Source organism: Poeciliopsis prolifica, unplaced genomic scaffold, assembly GCF_027474105.1.
Source record: "Poeciliopsis prolifica strain line A6 unplaced genomic scaffold, Auburn_PproV2 SCAFFOLD009, whole genome shotgun sequence".
Classification (NCBI taxonomy): domain Eukaryota; kingdom Metazoa; phylum Chordata; class Actinopteri; order Cyprinodontiformes; family Poeciliidae; genus Poeciliopsis; species Poeciliopsis prolifica.
This window is the reverse complement of record NW_026562384.1, coordinates 8,858,133-8,875,115: the sequence shown is the minus strand read 5'-3', so window position 1 is coordinate 8,875,115 and position 16,983 is coordinate 8,858,133. Positions and strand designations below refer to the sequence as shown.

At 39.4% G+C, this 16,983-nt stretch overlaps 1 protein-coding gene across 3 annotated transcripts in view; it reads right to left on the bottom strand.

Moving 5' to 3' along the window:
* Nucleotides 1-767: 767 nt before the first annotated feature.
* nexmifb (neurite extension and migration factor b) overlaps nucleotides 768-16,983 on the bottom strand; it is an 82,531-nt gene continuing 66,315 nt past the window's right edge. For 2 of the 3 annotated variants that reach the window (XM_055034248.1, XM_055034247.1), the window contains 2 exons: nucleotides 5,740-9,922; nucleotides 4,568-5,206 (listed from right to left, as the gene is read on the bottom strand). In XM_055034248.1, the coding sequence (XP_054890223.1) occupies nucleotides 4,810-5,206; nucleotides 5,740-9,922 (4,580 nt within the window). In that variant the 3' untranslated portion in view covers nucleotides 4,568-4,809. Of the gene's footprint in view, nucleotides 5,207-5,739; nucleotides 9,923-16,983 lie in introns of all 3 variants that reach the window. The other variant, XM_055034249.1, reaches the window with a different exon arrangement.

Below are 16,983 nucleotides of genomic sequence, written 5' to 3'. Positions count from 1 at the left end.
CAGTCACTCCAGCAATGCCTGACCCGGAGTGCTAATTAGATGTGACATAAAATAGCGGGAGCGAACGAGAGACTTGTAAAGAAATTAAAATGGCTTTTGTCTGAGAATCCGCCAGTACAACAAACACGAAGAGACTAATTGGAGATATAAAGGTAGGCAGGCTTTGCACATACACACTTGATGGCACAAATAAACACTCAGCAGAGGAGATTACATTTATCCATGCCACCATCATTGTTTTAGTAACAGAAAACATGCAGGAATAAATGCATACCAAAAATACAACTTAGTGATGGTTTTTGATATGGGTCAAATAGGCAATTGCCCAGGGTGCCATCAGGAAGAAGAGGACACAAGAATCAGATAAAAAATATATATAAATATATGACATCAGTTGTGTCCTGAACAGATGTTCTATTGTTTTATGCAAGTCCTGTCAATGAGTTGGAGCCCACTGTTTAATGCACAAAGCAGTGTCATTCTGCTTTGTGCAGAATGACACTGCATTTTAATCAAGCCCCAGAATCTCAGATGACTTCCTGCATTTTGATTACATGGGACACAGCAGAAGAAAATGCTTTATTTCTTTCATTTTTAGTCAATATATATAGTTATAATTTAAAAAATATAGATATATATCACAGTCTACTTTTTTTCATAAACCTTTTGATACTTAGCAAACATTAAGTATTTGCCTCAATTGTAAAACCATAAGATGTAGTCAAAGTGTGGGCAGGAATAAACACAATCCAACTCTCTTCAGAAAGCAGCATTCAAAATCTTATTTTAATTTGTATATTTACTCCATAAACATTATTACAAAACTCAGCAAGTTACCAATATTACATTATCACCATACAGGCTTGATCACAAATATTTAAAACCTTTGCAACAGTTACAACAAAACAAAAAAAAACAAAAATAATACTCAAATAATTTACATGAAAATCTATAAAACAGCAAATTGTTCACAAATTATATTTTTTTCCCCAAGTTTTCATGTTTTTTTTTTCTTTGCTTATTTGTGTTTTGCACAGTAACACAACACTCTCACAACAAGATCATGGTCTTATTACAAAACTCCCAACAAAATGTAGATATTTCTAGTTTTTCTGTTGATACTTTCATATTTTGGTTTTCAAAACCAGAAACGTGTCGCTGTATATCCTTTCCACTGCCCACAGAGGCGCATAAAAGGTTACTCACACACACAAATACTTCACAGCACTTTCTAAGAAAAATATACACTTACAAAATATGTTACAAATTGGCACACAAAAAATATACAAGATTTTGTAGTGTCAAGAGTTCATTAAGATTCCTTCTGGTAACAACTCTAGACAGTATATATAAAGCTCGGTAATCTTTTAATGAAAAGAGCAAAAGTAATTCCAATCAGTGTCAAAGAATCATGAAGTGAATACATCAAACATAACATAACATTGTAATATACATTCATAAACAGGGTTAGGTACCTAATCTGTTTTGCATTTCTTTTTTTTTCTTTTTTTTGATAACTCTGGGGGAAAAAAAGTCAAACCCAAACATTAAAGAAATTAATTTTCTGCTTTCTTAGCACCATTAACATGAGGCAGCTCAACAGTGGCACATTTTAGAAATAATAATAAAAGGAAAAAAAAGAAGTAATTTTTTTTTCAAAATAAAAATTTCAATGAACTCAGAGAAATACATTCAATTTGACAATAGGCAGAAATGAGAGAAGGCAGACTAAATGGGCCTTTGACCCATGTGGAGCTTCCCATCAGCAGCTTGTCTTGGTCCTAACCCTGATACACTATAGAAAATAAACAAAGGATCATGATGGAGAAAAAGAGACACAAAAAGATTGGTTATGATCCTTGCCATATGCAAGCAATCAATTTCTAAGACCTGTGTCAGAATTGCCATATTCAATGTGACAAAGCCTGTTTTTAAAATCAGTCAATCAGTTTGCCCGTACATTTCCATGCAGTCTCATGTAATTACTTCAGTGTTCAAAATAATATTGTTCAAAACAGAGAAAACGTATAGGCTTCAGTAGATCTGTGTAAAAGATAGTCTACTACAGTTTGATTGGCTCTGAACTCATCCTGAAGCTGATTTATTGAATAAAATCAGATTTTATTACTTATTAAATATGATTGTTAGGCCTATTTTAAGGTTGATTTCTATACTTTTTTGGTGCTCCGAGGTAGTGAATGAGCCCAAAGTAGATGACAGTAATGAGGTGTGCGTACACAGCAGAAATTATGACTTAAGTATGTCCTGAACATGTTACAGGGGGCAGCATTCCTCTTCTGCATCTGTGCATGACGTTTAGGCAGAATGTGTGCAAAACCAGAACTTCATCTAAGTAGAATGCAGCTTTCTTAACAGACTTTTAATTTTTCTGCACAGTTAGGTCAAAATGTCTGCTGTGAAATAAGTTAATGAAATTATTTCTTGCCATTGATGGTCATGCATTACTGGTTAGTAAAGTAGGCATGGGCCGGTTGCTGATTTGGTATGGTATAGTAAGGTATTTAAATGCTGTGATATTAGAAACTGCTGAAACATTTTCTGTCATACTACAGTGAAAAAGTCTTATTAATGAGGTGATACAGAAAGTGCCAGAGAAACAGGAGTGTTATTCAAATGTAGTAATACAGAGCTGCTGCCCCTTCCCCATCCATTGCTGCGCATTGGCGTTAGCTAGCTGAAAGGCTACAACACCTTTTCACAGCTTACAAGAAAGACAGATTTGGCAGTTTAATAAATAGCCTTGTGCAAAACACAGTGTGAAACTAAGAGTGTCACCTGTCACTATTATGAACTGAATATTTTATTATTTTTTTTAAAGTGAGGATCTGCAAAGTTATTATCAGTGATAGTGCCCTTACTAGTGTAAGATACTGTTTGTATCAGAGTTAGAAAGAAAATTTTCAGACCAGAGGTCAGATAAGAGCTACTCAGGGACCCTAACCATGTCATTAGCAATTTCAGACAACTCAGTCTGAAAATGTTTGAAATTTGTGGGACAAGATGGCAAATGAGGCAACAACACAACCAAGTTATTTTCTGCTGGGTATGCCTGATCTTCTGATATCACAGCAGTATTTTCTAAACACCTGGAGAAGCACAATATGATATAATCTACGACCCTGTTGACAAAATCCAGAAGTTTAGGCCACTCTCTGTGAACTTAAAGCATAGTTGCAGCTGATCAAGGCTAATCGACAAAGTAATCAGACTAAACAATTGTTATTTTTGAAAAGAAATTGTTCAAGTGGGAAACAGAGACAAACTTAACATGTAATATTTAATAATACAGTGGTTTATCCCAAAGATGTTAATATTCGTAATTCTAAAGTCCACTAAAACTGGGAGTTCCTCCTACAGTTGTTAGCCCTTCATCACTCTAGATTTCTTTGATTTGTTACAAACTCTCTGTGATGTGGCATCTGTCTGATATAGATAATTATTGCCAATAACAACTTCACAGAATCATAAGCTTATAAAAATTTTATTATACATTTAAAGTAACCCTGCTTGAAAACTCAATTTGGCAGACTCCAATCAGCCTCTCTGTAGCTAGCTACATGAGTGGATAGTCTGTTTATTTTACCAACTATTATCAGCTTGTTATAATTGTGTTAGTTTATAAGGAGTAAAACAACAAAAGAGTTTAATATTGTTCTAATAACCATGTAGAAACTACAAATACATTTCTTGGGTATTTATATGTCCTCTGAATATTAAAACCAAAATTAAAATAACTTTTCATTTTATATTATATTACTGAAATTTAGCAGCAATGATGACTGTTTTTCTTTTGTTTTAAAGAAATGAAATGAAATTATGCTATACGTTTTCTTTTTAAGTTTTTGTGTATATCCCGTGATACAATATAACAGTTGTATTTCTAAACAGGATTATCATTCTCTGAGAATCTCATACCGGCCCATGTCTACTGGTCACAATATGTTTTTTCATGGACTGCAGTTACAGGTAAACCTTTTAAAAACCAAAACATGTCATTGTAAACAAAGAAAGAAGTGAAAGTTTTGACAAGATAAGATAAACCAGATGATATGCAACACCAGAAGTGCAACTTATAAAGTAAGGCAATGTTAAGAAATAAACTGTATGGGAATGTGAAGAAAAGTTTCTGTTTAAATTACCTTCCCAAGCAAGAAAGAAATGAAAGTGTCTGAGGAGTGAATGCAAAGACATGCTTTCCTTCATTTACAAGACCACTGATACCATTTGTACTGAAAACTGCTTTCACATTCACAATAAACCGAACTGCAAAAATGTCCATTCATGGCTGATGCATGCATCAGAATCTCTACAAATGATAATCTGACTTGAATTTCCAGTACAAACAGCTACTCAGCAAGGTGCAACCCCAAATAACAAGTCATTTTTCTGCTTACCCTCAAACATTTCCACTACATCTTGGTCCAGAGAGAGGTCATTTGAACCTCTCTTTTCACCCAGTCCTTTCTCTACTGTAGCCTTCAGAGCGGATCTCCCCTTTGTTTCTCTTTTGTTGCTTCTTCATGCCAGGCGATGTTGAGGTAAATTGAATTTGGCAAACAAAGTTGGGGGGGTGGGAAACGAGGAGAATTCAGAGTCTTTCTGATTTGGTTTCGTGAGTGGCGGTGTACCACTGCCAGCTGTTGGTGCCTTTCATCAGAGAAGAGAGAAAAAGTCTCAAATAAAGAATTCCTGTAGTTGCAAGTCTCTGTAAGGAGTCTCCAACCTAAGCAGCCAATATTCCAATGGATAGAAAAGAGGAACAGCCAATATTCACACATATATAAGAGGTCATTTACACAGCATTGTTACTTTTGGCACATCGATTTTAAGATTATAATCATCTTTTTTTGCAAATATTGCATGTTCCTGTACAACAACATTGACAAAAATACTCTGAGGGTGGAGCTTTAATGAATTTGCAAGGCGTAGAAATGTAAATTTAGATAACCAGTTCTTCTCAACTCCAGAAGTAAACGAAACACTCAATAACAGAAAATGGGGAGTCATTCCAACTTTGAGGAGAGAAAGAAAAAAAAAAGACGTCTGATATGTCATCAATACAAAATGGTCCCATCTTTTGTGTTCAAGATGTCTCGCTCTTAAATAGGGCTCATAAACAGTAGGTTCCCCTCTTGAAATGAGCCAGGCAGTGTATGAAGGACAGCAACAACAGGACATCCATATTCTGCATACAAAAACAGATGAGGAAGGGGGTGGGGTGCGTAGATGTCACTCAATGCATTTGTGTATATAGCTACATCTTTAGGGGGAAAGCAAAATAAATCTATAATTCAAGGGAGATAGTTCTGCTTAGAAAATACAAAAACGAAGTTCCTCAAAAAGGCGACAGAACTGTTTTCAAGGCTTATTTTCTTTTTTTTCAGACAAAAGTAAAACAAAAACAACTATAAGAAGAACAAACAAAGCAAGAAACAACAAAAGCAAGAAAAAAATGCAGCCATGGTCGTTTCAAATCTCAATCAAGCTTGACACAATCACTCAATAGGTAGTTTGCAAAGTACAAGAAGTTTTTTCATGCAGATAATCATTTCCTCTTCAGGGGTGTTAAAAGGAAGTGGGAGTAGTCAGGGGAAACGAAGTACTCATGCAGCTCTGGCATAGCATCAGTGTAGGTATGTTTGGGAGGGAGGGTTGGGCAGGTAGTGGGGGGAGGAGTGAGAAGGAGGGAAACAACAGCAGCTGATAACAAAATATTACCTCAGTTTTTCAAAAGAAGTCATCAGTGCTATGTCCTTATTTGGGTCTCTCTCTGCTCGCTTTCCTTTCAGTGTCTCAATTCGAGGGAACTTTGCACTGGTCTTGTGGCGGTAGAGCTTTTTGTGTGCTGGCCCGGGATTAATAAAGCTGGGTTTGTCAAACATGTTGCAGCCCAGCGCGAGCTGAGGGAACAGAGGGTGGGCTGGGTTGAATTTGGCCTGGTTCTTTCCTCCCTTTCCACCTGCCTTCCTACCTCTGCCGGCCCCTGTTAGTACGGCTCCTTTCTTTTTCAGGTCAGCCTCTGTTCCTGCCAAAATTTTGAGAGTCTTTAGGTTGAGGCTGTTGGCCTCAGAGGGCATGCAGGCTTCAGACATGGGATTCCACAAAGGCTCGATGGAAGCCATCATGAACCGTTGGACTTCGGCCATGCCAGAAACAATGTTTGACAGAATATTAGAGGGTTCCTCAAATTCTCTCTGGTCATCCCCTAGGCTGTTACTCTCTGACCAGCCAGTGCCAGGCCAGTCCCCAGTGCTGTTACTGTCGCTTAGGCCGGTGCCACCAGCCTGATTCTTTGCTGCCTTGCCCTCTAACATGGCCTTTATCTTTTTGGTCGACCGAGAATTCTGTTTGGGAGTCTTGACCTTTTCGGACTTGGGAGCTCTAGGAGCCCGGCTTTTCTTTGGGCTTTGCCCTGTGGCTGTCTGCTTGCAGCTGCCTTTCCTCTTGGACTTTATGCTTTTTGCACCTGTCTGTTCCTCAAACTCTCCCAGCTCCTTTTTATCCAAGCTTCCAACATCCTGACTGTTGAAGTTGTGCAGGGGAAACTGGCCATCCTCCACTGTATATGCATTTGTTGTGTGCTCCTGTTGCTGTACAGGTTCACAGTTCCACTTCACCTCCCTATTGCAGTCTATAGTCATATCGGTAACATCCTGGTACTCTCCAACATTCCCTGCCATTTTCATTTCACGCCCCACCACTTGGGGGGACAGGTTGGGGGTCTCGGGAGGAGAAAGCTCTGACAGTGATGAGTGTCTGAACTTGTCAGGAGTGAAGTTGGAGATATCCAGCAGGTCTGAGGACTCCCTGAGCGGGGTAAGGGCATCCACACTTTGCTGAATCACCACTTTAGGGCTGCAATGAGCTAAGAAGCTGTCTCGGCCCTCCTCCTCACCCTCTCGTTCACAAGACTTGAGGCTGAGAGAGCTGTAATTGCTGGAGGAGGCTGACAGGGAGCCCACTGAGTCATAGCTGATGAGCCTACCATTGTCTGTGCACAGGGACCCTCTTTGGTATTGCACCTGGCCCTCTACACAGGCAGACTGACATGCTTGCAGATTTGCCCCAGGCTGAAGCCCCGCCTCAGTCAGGTAGCTCTTCTCATAAAGCAGCCTGTCAGCCTCGGGGCTCAGCTGGCTGTAGTCAGACACTCGCAAGCTGTCATTCAGGGGCACAGCAGCAGCTGGGAAGTTGTTGGGTAAGATCGGAGTCTCGGGGGTCTCAGGCCCAAAGCTCTGGCTGTGATTTGTACAGAGCTGTGGGTGCCACATCTGGGGAAAGCTGGGGCAGTTCTGAGGAGACTGCTGGAGCTCTGACTCAGAGGGGGGTGAGAGTACACAGCTCTGGGCAAGCTGCAGAGAGGAAAACTGCTTCTCCTCCAGGGACAGCCCCAGAGGATACTGCTGCCTGGAGGTCTGCTGGGGGAAATAAGAGATAGCTGCTCCACCAGAAGAATCTGTGGCATCTAACAGGGTCTGCAAGTAGCCCCCAGGGATGACAGGGACACTTGTCTCCACCTCTTCTGAGGAAGGTGCTTTGTCGGGAGAGCAGGTGGAGGAGACAAAAGGAAATTTCTCATCGGATGCATGAGCATTGGTGGTATTGTCAGAGAAATGGGGTTTGATTGTAGTTGAACTAACGGCTGCCTGTTCTAACCCAGCAGCAGGCTCCTCAATCTGTGCAGCACTGACACAGGCATCCGTTTCATTTGTCACACTCCTCCCCTCCTCTCCCTCTGCCTTTTTCATTTTCGTGCTCCTTAGCCTGGCTTCACTTTTGAATTTCCTTATCCTGACTTTTCCTCCCAGTCTCCTCGCTTCCCTCTCCTCCCTCTCCTGAGAGCGGCTCTTGGTTGTGATTGTGTGCGTTATGGAGCTTGAGTCTAATGTGACAGGGAGGCCTGTGGCTGTTATTATTCCTCCTGCCGTGGGGGTGGGGTCCTCTTTAGTGACACCTGCATGGCTCTGATCAGAGAGAGGGGAACCCTGTGTTGTTGCTGATTGCTCCACAGTTTGAATTCGTTGAACCTTAAGCCTGTTGGCAATCTTGTATTTTCTTTTGGGGTGACTGGAACTGAAAGGCCGATGGTGGCGTCCGTTTAGATGAAAACCATGTTGCTGCTTATCTCTGGCAACCAGCTTAAGCTGTTCCTGTCTCTGTCTTTGCTTCTCCTGCCAGAAATCTTTGAGAGGAGCCAGTATTTCATATTTGCTTACTGTGTCGGCATTTAGGCTTACTGTTCCATCGACAGGGTCCAGCTTGCCCAGTTTCACCGACATGAGTCTCTCTCCTTTGAACCTGTTGATGATGATGTACTTGATGACTACAGGCGGCTCTTTCCGACAGGATTTTCGCCGTTTCTTCGGGCACCAATCCACATCCTCCTCTTCTTTCTGACCTGTGGGACCTTTCTCCTTTTTCTCTGCGTTCTTTTCACTCTCAAGTGAGTCAACGTCATACAAGTAATCTTCACTGTATCGCACCTTTCTTTTGGAACGCAGGCCATAGTTGAGAGGGTTTGAGGGACTGAGAAATCTTTTTGAGTGACCCTTTTTAAACTTGCCCTCCTGCAGGGTGTCTGAGGAGGAGCCAGTACAGGAGCTGTCATCACTGAACTCTCCGGACTCCTCTGTGGAATTAAAGTCTATTAGGTAGCTCACTTTGGAGGCGGACATGGGGGAGCATTGAGAGCCATCGAGTGGGCTCCGACCACTGCTGTCCCCACCTCTCCCTTCCTGTGCCGCCTCCAGTATGAGCTCATCAGTTTTGGACTGGATCTCCTCAGTGCTCCTCTTCAATATTGGCGCTCCTTCCTCTTTCTTGGCACAGTTGGCCAGCACACTGGGGAAGAAGTTGAACTGAGTCTCCTCCTGGAGCACATTTGTTTTTTCCCTCATGTTGTCCTGGAAAGACTCATAGCGAATCTTAAGTGAGCAGACGTCACTGCTTAGTGTTGAATCGTCGTCTTCATCGTCAAATAAATTGTCGACATCCTCCTCAGAGAACAGGTTGACAGACAGTTCGTTCTTGGAGCAAAGATCCAGCAGTTCCATCTTGCTCTCGCTGATGAAGGACTCAAAGTAGCCCCAGTCCTGACCAGCATTAGCCAGAAGAACTTCTTCTCCACTAACTTTATCTAGTAGCAGGCCCTCATACAAGTTCTTAGCTGTAGTATCATCTTCAGTGTCGTCGCAGTCCACAGTAGATTTATTTTCCTCTGCTCTCTTGACTTCACTTGGGGCTTTGGGAAGAGGAAAGTTTAGTAGCTGGTCAGAGAGGAGCTGTTCCCCAAAGTGACTTGCTGGCTCGCCTGCATGGCTCAGACACTGAATGCTGATGTTGTTAATGTCAGAGAAATCCTCTCGGCTCACATCCCCTATCCGTACGCTGAGCCCTGGATCCACATCAGGGTTGGTGTTGAGGTTTGTTGGGGTGTTCTGGATGGAACTGCGATCTGTAGCGTCACGGGTTTCAATTAGGCAGCCAAGACAGGTTCGGGCAGGCTGGAGAAGACACTCCTCTGTCAGTGCAGACATAGTGCTGGGCTCCATCATTGTATTAGGCAGTGGGAGGGTGATGGACAGTGGAGAGGATGTTTTCTGTGGTTCTCCCGTTAAGGCCCAGGAGTCTGCAGTTGGGTGGGGAAGTGATGAGGGAGCACCTTGAAGGTGGGGGCCTATAGTCTGAGCATTACTGGATGAAGGGCAATGTGCCACTGCTTGAGTCAGAGAGAGGTCACCACCAAGGGCCAGAGGGAGTGGTGGTGATGCAGGAGCGGTCCTCTGGTGGGTTGAGAAGACCTGCTGTGGTGTCTCTGCAGCAGGAGGAGGCGAAGAGGCAGGAGGGAGCGCAGCATCGACGAGTCTGCACAGACTCAGTTCACCGCTCTGCTCACATACCCCTGCAGGGAGAAAGTAAAAAAGGATATCAGCGCCTTGAACTGTTATTCTGAACAGTGTCTTTGTGTGGTAGTCAAATTCTTCTCAAAAAGTTCTTCTTCAAATGTAATTAGTGTCAATTAACCCCCTGGAGCTCTAAATGTCAGTTTTTGATGCCGTTCTTAAACATTGCTAATTAACATTTCGCACCACATTCAATAAGGGGTATTAATGTCAAGTTAGACATCTTTGCATGTTGATGTGAAAAATGAAAAGCATAAATAAAGAGGCAAGATATGAAAAAGAGTTACCTGTTACAGGAAACATTAACAAGAATGAAACTGGCAAAGAAAAGCAAGTGCTTTAAGTAGAAGTGAAATAATAAATTAAGCACCAACATATGATTACAAGAGGCAGTACAATTTATCTCTACATGATTTGAACAGGATGTTTTCATTTGTAGTAATCATCCATTGTTTGGATTTAGCAAAAAAATGTTTTATAGAACTGAATCACAGAAAGAGGTGCGTTATTGTGACTTTCTATCATTATGACAAACTGACGAAACTGTACAGTTAAGTCAAACCTTATTTCTAGCAGTGTCACACTGGAATATTAAAAGTTATGAAATTGACATTTTCTTGAGAAGTGTTGTTCAGCTGAAGTCTGCATGACTTTATCTGGTGAAATAAGAAAGAAAGCCACTCAGCAGAATTTTGAGTACATGGTGGTAAATTGAATAAACTGTGGCAGACAAGACATGCAGTGTCAAACTCAAAATTTTCACATGAATAAATAAATGTTCAAAATCAGAAAAAGATAACCTTAGTAAATGGGGGAAAAAAATCAAGTCCAGACTTTTACTACACCAATTCAAAACTTTGATTATTGGTTCTTTTGAGGTCTGCAGGGTTTTGTATGTTGTTCTGGTTTTTTTTATTGACCTTCTGGATGAAACATCAAAGCACTTACATTAATTTTGGAAAGACAGCTAGTTCAGGGAAGGATCTCCATAGCTCAGTGCTTTCTCTTTTGCAGGCTAACGTTATTTATTATATGTCCTTAAATTTCTTTAAATAAGGATATGATGTCTTGTGTTTTAAGATCTCTCTGCTTTATGCTGACATAGTTTTTTTATATTATTTCTACAATTCTGAAGGTAATCAGACCTGTGTGTGTGTGTCATTTAAAAATGTAACTAAATAAAAAAAATAATAAATGTATATCTTTGTATGTATGCAATTCTTTATATGAAGACATGTACTTTGCCACATAACCTCAAGTAGTTGCTCTTTGTGTATCTATCCTTACAATTGTTTAATTACCTGATGCATTTAACTGAAACTAAAAAGAAAAACAAAAGAAACCTGTCAGGGGCGCAAATATTTTTTCGCACCACTGTATTCATTTTGTAGTGTATGCATTAATGAATATAAAAAAAAGAGATTCATACACCACAGACTTATAATGCTTCAGAAGTTGATATCTGCACAGCATCCAATCTCATATTGATCTGAACTGAATTGAATGAAAGTGTTGTTCCAAGTTGAAAAGAGTTTATCACCACAACACTTCTTCTGAATACTTACTTTCTTTATGTGAAACACATATTCAGAGAACATTTTAATAGTTTTTGGGATTGGAACTGCAGCATACCGACTTGCAAAACCATGACTGAACAATTCTACACTTAGCATAGATTCTTTAAAGCAGTTTGAGTTTCCAAAATAGTGATACCATCATAAGTGATCTACTATAATTCAGCTACATCAGTAGTTTTAGTTGTCACAAACATTTTATATTTCTTAAACTATTCAACAGAAGTAAAAACTCATCTCTCCAAACTACTGCTAGTGCATAGGCATTGACTGGTAGATTAGCATTTAGCATTTCAAAAGGAAAAAAATATATATGTTAACGATGTGCTAGCAAAAGACAATATTAACGGACTTTTTTAAGATGTTAAATGTGAAATTTGAAATGTTTGACTAAAACATTTTGTAGTCAACTATTTGAGAAAACTTTTAGATTTTTTACTTAATTGCAGACTTACGTAAACTGTACTTTTTCCCTTTTTGAGGAAATATATTTTGTAGATAATGTTAATGAACAAATTACACAAACTCATAAACAAAACACATTTCATAAATATAAGTTAAATTCACTTTACATGGAAATATTGACTCAAATATAAATAAAAGAAATAATGGAAATACATTTTTTTATTTGGAGTTGCATTCATGACTGACCTGAGGCATTTTCCTTTTCACTTCATTTCTGTTGCAGCTTATTTAATATTCAATACATGCTGCATAGTTAGGCTTTTTATTTTAAAATACAGAAATAAATAAAAACGCTCCATATTATTTGATTTATTTGTTTCTGCTGGGGATGGAAATTAAAATTTTGTGTTTTATTCTGTACATCTTTGTTCACATTATTATGTGGTCATCAGTTGGACAATAAAAAGTCAAAGTATATTGTATAAAAAATTATTGACTAAAATAATTGCTTTTGATTTTTGGAGGAAAATTGGCATTTTTGATTAGTTGTTTAATTAAATGATAGTCAATGAATTAGCTGAAATGTTTTTATTTCAGTGTAAAAATAAGTAAAATGGATTTTATATTTCAAAAATATTGTCAGCTTAATGTTTTGTTGTGCTGCTATTACTTTTTATTTCACAATCAAGGTATCAGTCATTTTGCCAATTAAATTTGTGTCATGAAGCAGATACATTTAAACTCTGTCAACTCTGCAGTCAGTTCTTTCTGCCTGTCAATACTTTGATTATTTATTTAAATATAAATTTATTGTGTGTTTATTTGGAAAGACACTGAATATTGACCTATAAACTATCAATGCATAGCAGTAGAAATCCACGCAATGAACTAATACTGTGCCATAGTTCAAGTTTTAAAGCGGAGCAACAGAAAATGAGTGGTAGTTTTTAAAAATCAACAAAATATCAACAACACCACCCCATGTTGTCTCTTTACCAAGAGGCACAAACTGAAAACACTGAAACCAAATTTATTCAAGTTCAGTTCAACAACAAATTATGCAGTTTCATGTTATGTTCCAGATTCACTACATGCAAGTATCCAGCTCCAATTCAGGCACAAAGTCAACTTAGCTTTTTTGCAGCAGTGTAGTGAATAATAATAATAATAATAATTTAAAAAAGCACAGGTTGGCAGCCAGAAATAACACAAATACAAGTTAGAACTACATTTTAAAAAACTGGTTTTAGGAATTTGCAACAAGCATTCAATGACAAAAACAAATCATTTTGAGACGTCCATCGGCATGTAACAATCAAAACTCAGTGAAGCAGGCTTGCAGCAGAAGGCAGATAGCTTTGTTTGCTCTGCATAATTAGATGACAGCAGCAGAGGCAGGTATGTACACATGGGACACGACAGGCCCATATGTTGGAGACTGTATAACCAATATCATCTCCACCTGCCTCCCTCACCGCCATCCCAAGCTGCTGTCTCGCACATATTCTTTAAAACAGTGCCAGGAAGAAATTCCGAAATTGAAAAACACAGCACAGCAATTAATGTGCTCACAGAGGTTAACTAGCAACAACCCCCATTTTAGAATTGGATGCGCCTAATCACTATTGAGGTAGTGATAAATGCTCGAGGCAAAGGCTGCTTGGTGAGCAGCATTCAGCACGGCTGTATTGGTGATGAGTAAATCTTTGAATATGGATAGGATATGAGAGTGATTTAATGAGGTAATGAAATTTCAGAGAGCTGGTCTCTGCGGGTCTGCGGCCTGCAGACACACTGGTGCAACATGAAACTCCTGCTATGAGCTTATGACTGCTCTACTGTCATCTTTAATGAAGGAAAACCTCCAGAGGAATATGCATCATCTCTTTTCCTCACAGAGTAAGAAAACTGTTACAGCAGCAGCTTCTCAGAGGTGGCAGAAGCATCACAGCGAGGCGTTTGTCATCAGCTCCTTTCAATCTGTGAGCCAGAATGACCTCAGAGCAAAATGCTTGGGACTGACACATGTTCTCTTTGGAGAGTCAGGAGCGGCATCATTTCCTACATTTAATACTAGAGCAGCACATAAAACACTACTGTGTTGTTTCTCTAAATGCTGGATTAATGCTGTTGGGATGGATGAATGATTGGGTAGTTTTTAACCTAAGACTCTGGCTACCATTTTGACATATAATGTGACTTACAAAGCTCTACTTCCATGGGACAAAGGAAGAAATCAAATGGTAAAATGATGCCCATAATGATGATGTCAGAGTACTAAAGACAGACCGCAGGTACAGCTATGAACCAGCTGGTGCTACATGTATTCAACATTCATACTTTGACCAAACAATCGGTAATAAAGTCAACAGAGACAGACCAAGAACCTTCATATCAGCCTGTTTTATATGTCTTCTCTCTTTTAAAAAAATCAGTTTATTGTTTTTTACATTTCAAAAGAGACACACAGACAAGTAACTCACAAATGCACAAAACACCAAACAAAACCAAAAGAAAACACATGACCAACTTAAACATTCAAGGTGGCAAACATTGAGTTGATTGCAGTTAGAGTACTTTAAGTTTACATGTCTTCTCTTTTTTTTCTTTTCTTTTTGCTTTAGTTAAATGTTTAAATCATCAAATAACTTTTATATCAAGGCAGCATAGCATAAATAAATACAAATTGAAGTGATAAAATTTCTTATTCTACTAAGAGAAGAAGCTATCCAAACCCAGCTGCCCCTTTAACATAGATGCTGGTTGGCGGCATCAACAGACATCAGGTGTTTGTGACACAGTGGAGGTCCTTTCCTTCACTGACGTTTTTGCAGTACATGGTTTTCAACATGCTTAAGATCACGTCACATCATTTAAATAAGATTTAAGTCTGGGCTTTGTCTAGGCCCTTCAAACAATAGTTTGTTTTTGTTTTTCAACCTGCTAGTGAGCTATGTATTATTGCCTGTAACCAGTTCCAGTTTGGTATGTGTTAATAACTTTGTTTTTCATCATTTTTTGAATATCTCCAGGTCAGGACAAGATGTGCTGCTTTTTGAGATCTTTTAACCTACTTCATATTATCAAATTTTTAAAAGTGATTTCTTCTTTTCTTAACATTTAAGGTTATGGGATTTTAAACAGTGCAGACAATCAGCTTCCACAGCACAGCATGAGTCTACCTAATGTTATCCGATAAAAACTTTGTATTTTGTGTAGCTGTAATTTAGTAGCTACAGAATTAAAGAAAATGCTAGGAAATATTCTCACAATAAATTACATAGGAAAATTTTCTGTACAAAAACAGTAACAAAGTTTCTTAACAATCTCTTGAATTAGCCACAAAAATAGAGGAAATTACATTAAAATAATAAGGGAAAGAGATTATTAGCCTCCTTTATCACCTTGTGTACACAAAACCTGCTGTCATCTAATGTTGCAAAAGATTGTTGAAAATTGCTTGGAAACATTAAACTCATCTTGAGAAATGTGTTTCCTCTGGGCTTGTAATGGATTAACAATGTACCCTATCCAATGTGTGTGTGTGCATGCATAGATTCATGCAAGAGCACACATGTGTGCGTGTGTTTGCGTGTGTGTGTGTGTTGGAGTGGGAGAGTGATAGAGTGTGAGTATTGGCTTGGGGGTATAGTGTTATCGAGAGGCCATCTGTCTCCAGCTGGACCATTAGCTCTTCAGCTGTTCAGAATGTGCCACAGATCAGTCAGTCAGACAGGTGCACAAACACACACATATATTCACACACAGTCAGTCTTTCAGTGATGATTGTGGCTGAAAATTCAAGTTTGACATTAGAGGTCAAAAGGGGATCAGCAGCTTCGTATTTGCTGATACGATGCAGCATAATGTTACTACTAAATCTGAGCTGGCAAATGCACGCTAGATAAGCATCCAAAATGTTCAACACTGCCAGGACTCAACATCCAGCTAGCAGGGTGAACTACGCATACACTGACAATAAAACATGCTTTAACAGACTCTGAGATCATCCTGACACAGTTGCAGTTTTGTAATGGTTTTATCGGGAGGGAAGCTCCTTGAATAGAAAGCGAAGCTGGATTTGACACAGTTCATGCAATCTGGCAAAAGCATACACCACTGAGCATATGGAAGGACCCTGACTGCTGGCAGGTGGTGGTGATCTTCTGATCCCTATTGCTGCCAAGCCCAGCCATGCTAGACAGTTTGACTGCAGCCAAACTCGGGCTAGACCAGACCAGTTAGCATACCCTCAGCTCCTAGGATCACATCTATCTCACTCTGCATATAACACTCAGGACTTCTCCCACCTGAGGTAAAGCCCGAGCTGCCCTGTGCCAGCCAGCTCAATGAGCAAACAAGGCCATGCTGTGGGACACGGTGATGGACACAAGAGAAGGGACTGGTTGGCAACTCCTGCCTCATCTATTACCACGGCAGAAGCCACACATTTACAGACATTTCCACGGTTGATTTCTCTTTTATATTTAATCCGTTTATTACTATTTCAGAGCGTACATTAAACATTATGAAAGCATCAAACATAAACAGGATCAGCATTCCTGTGACTAATTTGAATGGTGAAAGACAAATTTTAAATCACACTTTCCAAGAACAAATAGATCCTGTTTGCCATGTTCTCATCAACTAGAAGGAACTGGCCTGTGTGGATGATGGCAAAGCTAAAAATCTTTTAAAACAATTAAAGGATGGATTTTCTTTACATTTTTACTGGGAATATGTTGGATGAGATCATTGCTACATTGTTGTAACAGGAAAAGCAGATGAAGTAAACACTTCATCTGCTGAGATCATATGTACAAGAAACCTGGAACCTTTTGAGGTCCTCTGGCCCTTTCACCTACCCTAGGGTTATGAAATAATTACAGTCTTAAAACTAAGGAAAGGGACAAAACCCAAAAAGCAGCAAGTCAGGAGCCAGATCACTGAAATGACCACAAATGTTTGTGAGCATAAAGTTGATCTTTTACAATGGTCTTAAGTGTTTAGGTGTCCTCTGTCAATACAAAGCATCGACTAATGTCCACAGATCAGGGTAAGTCAAAGACCAGTCAAATTAA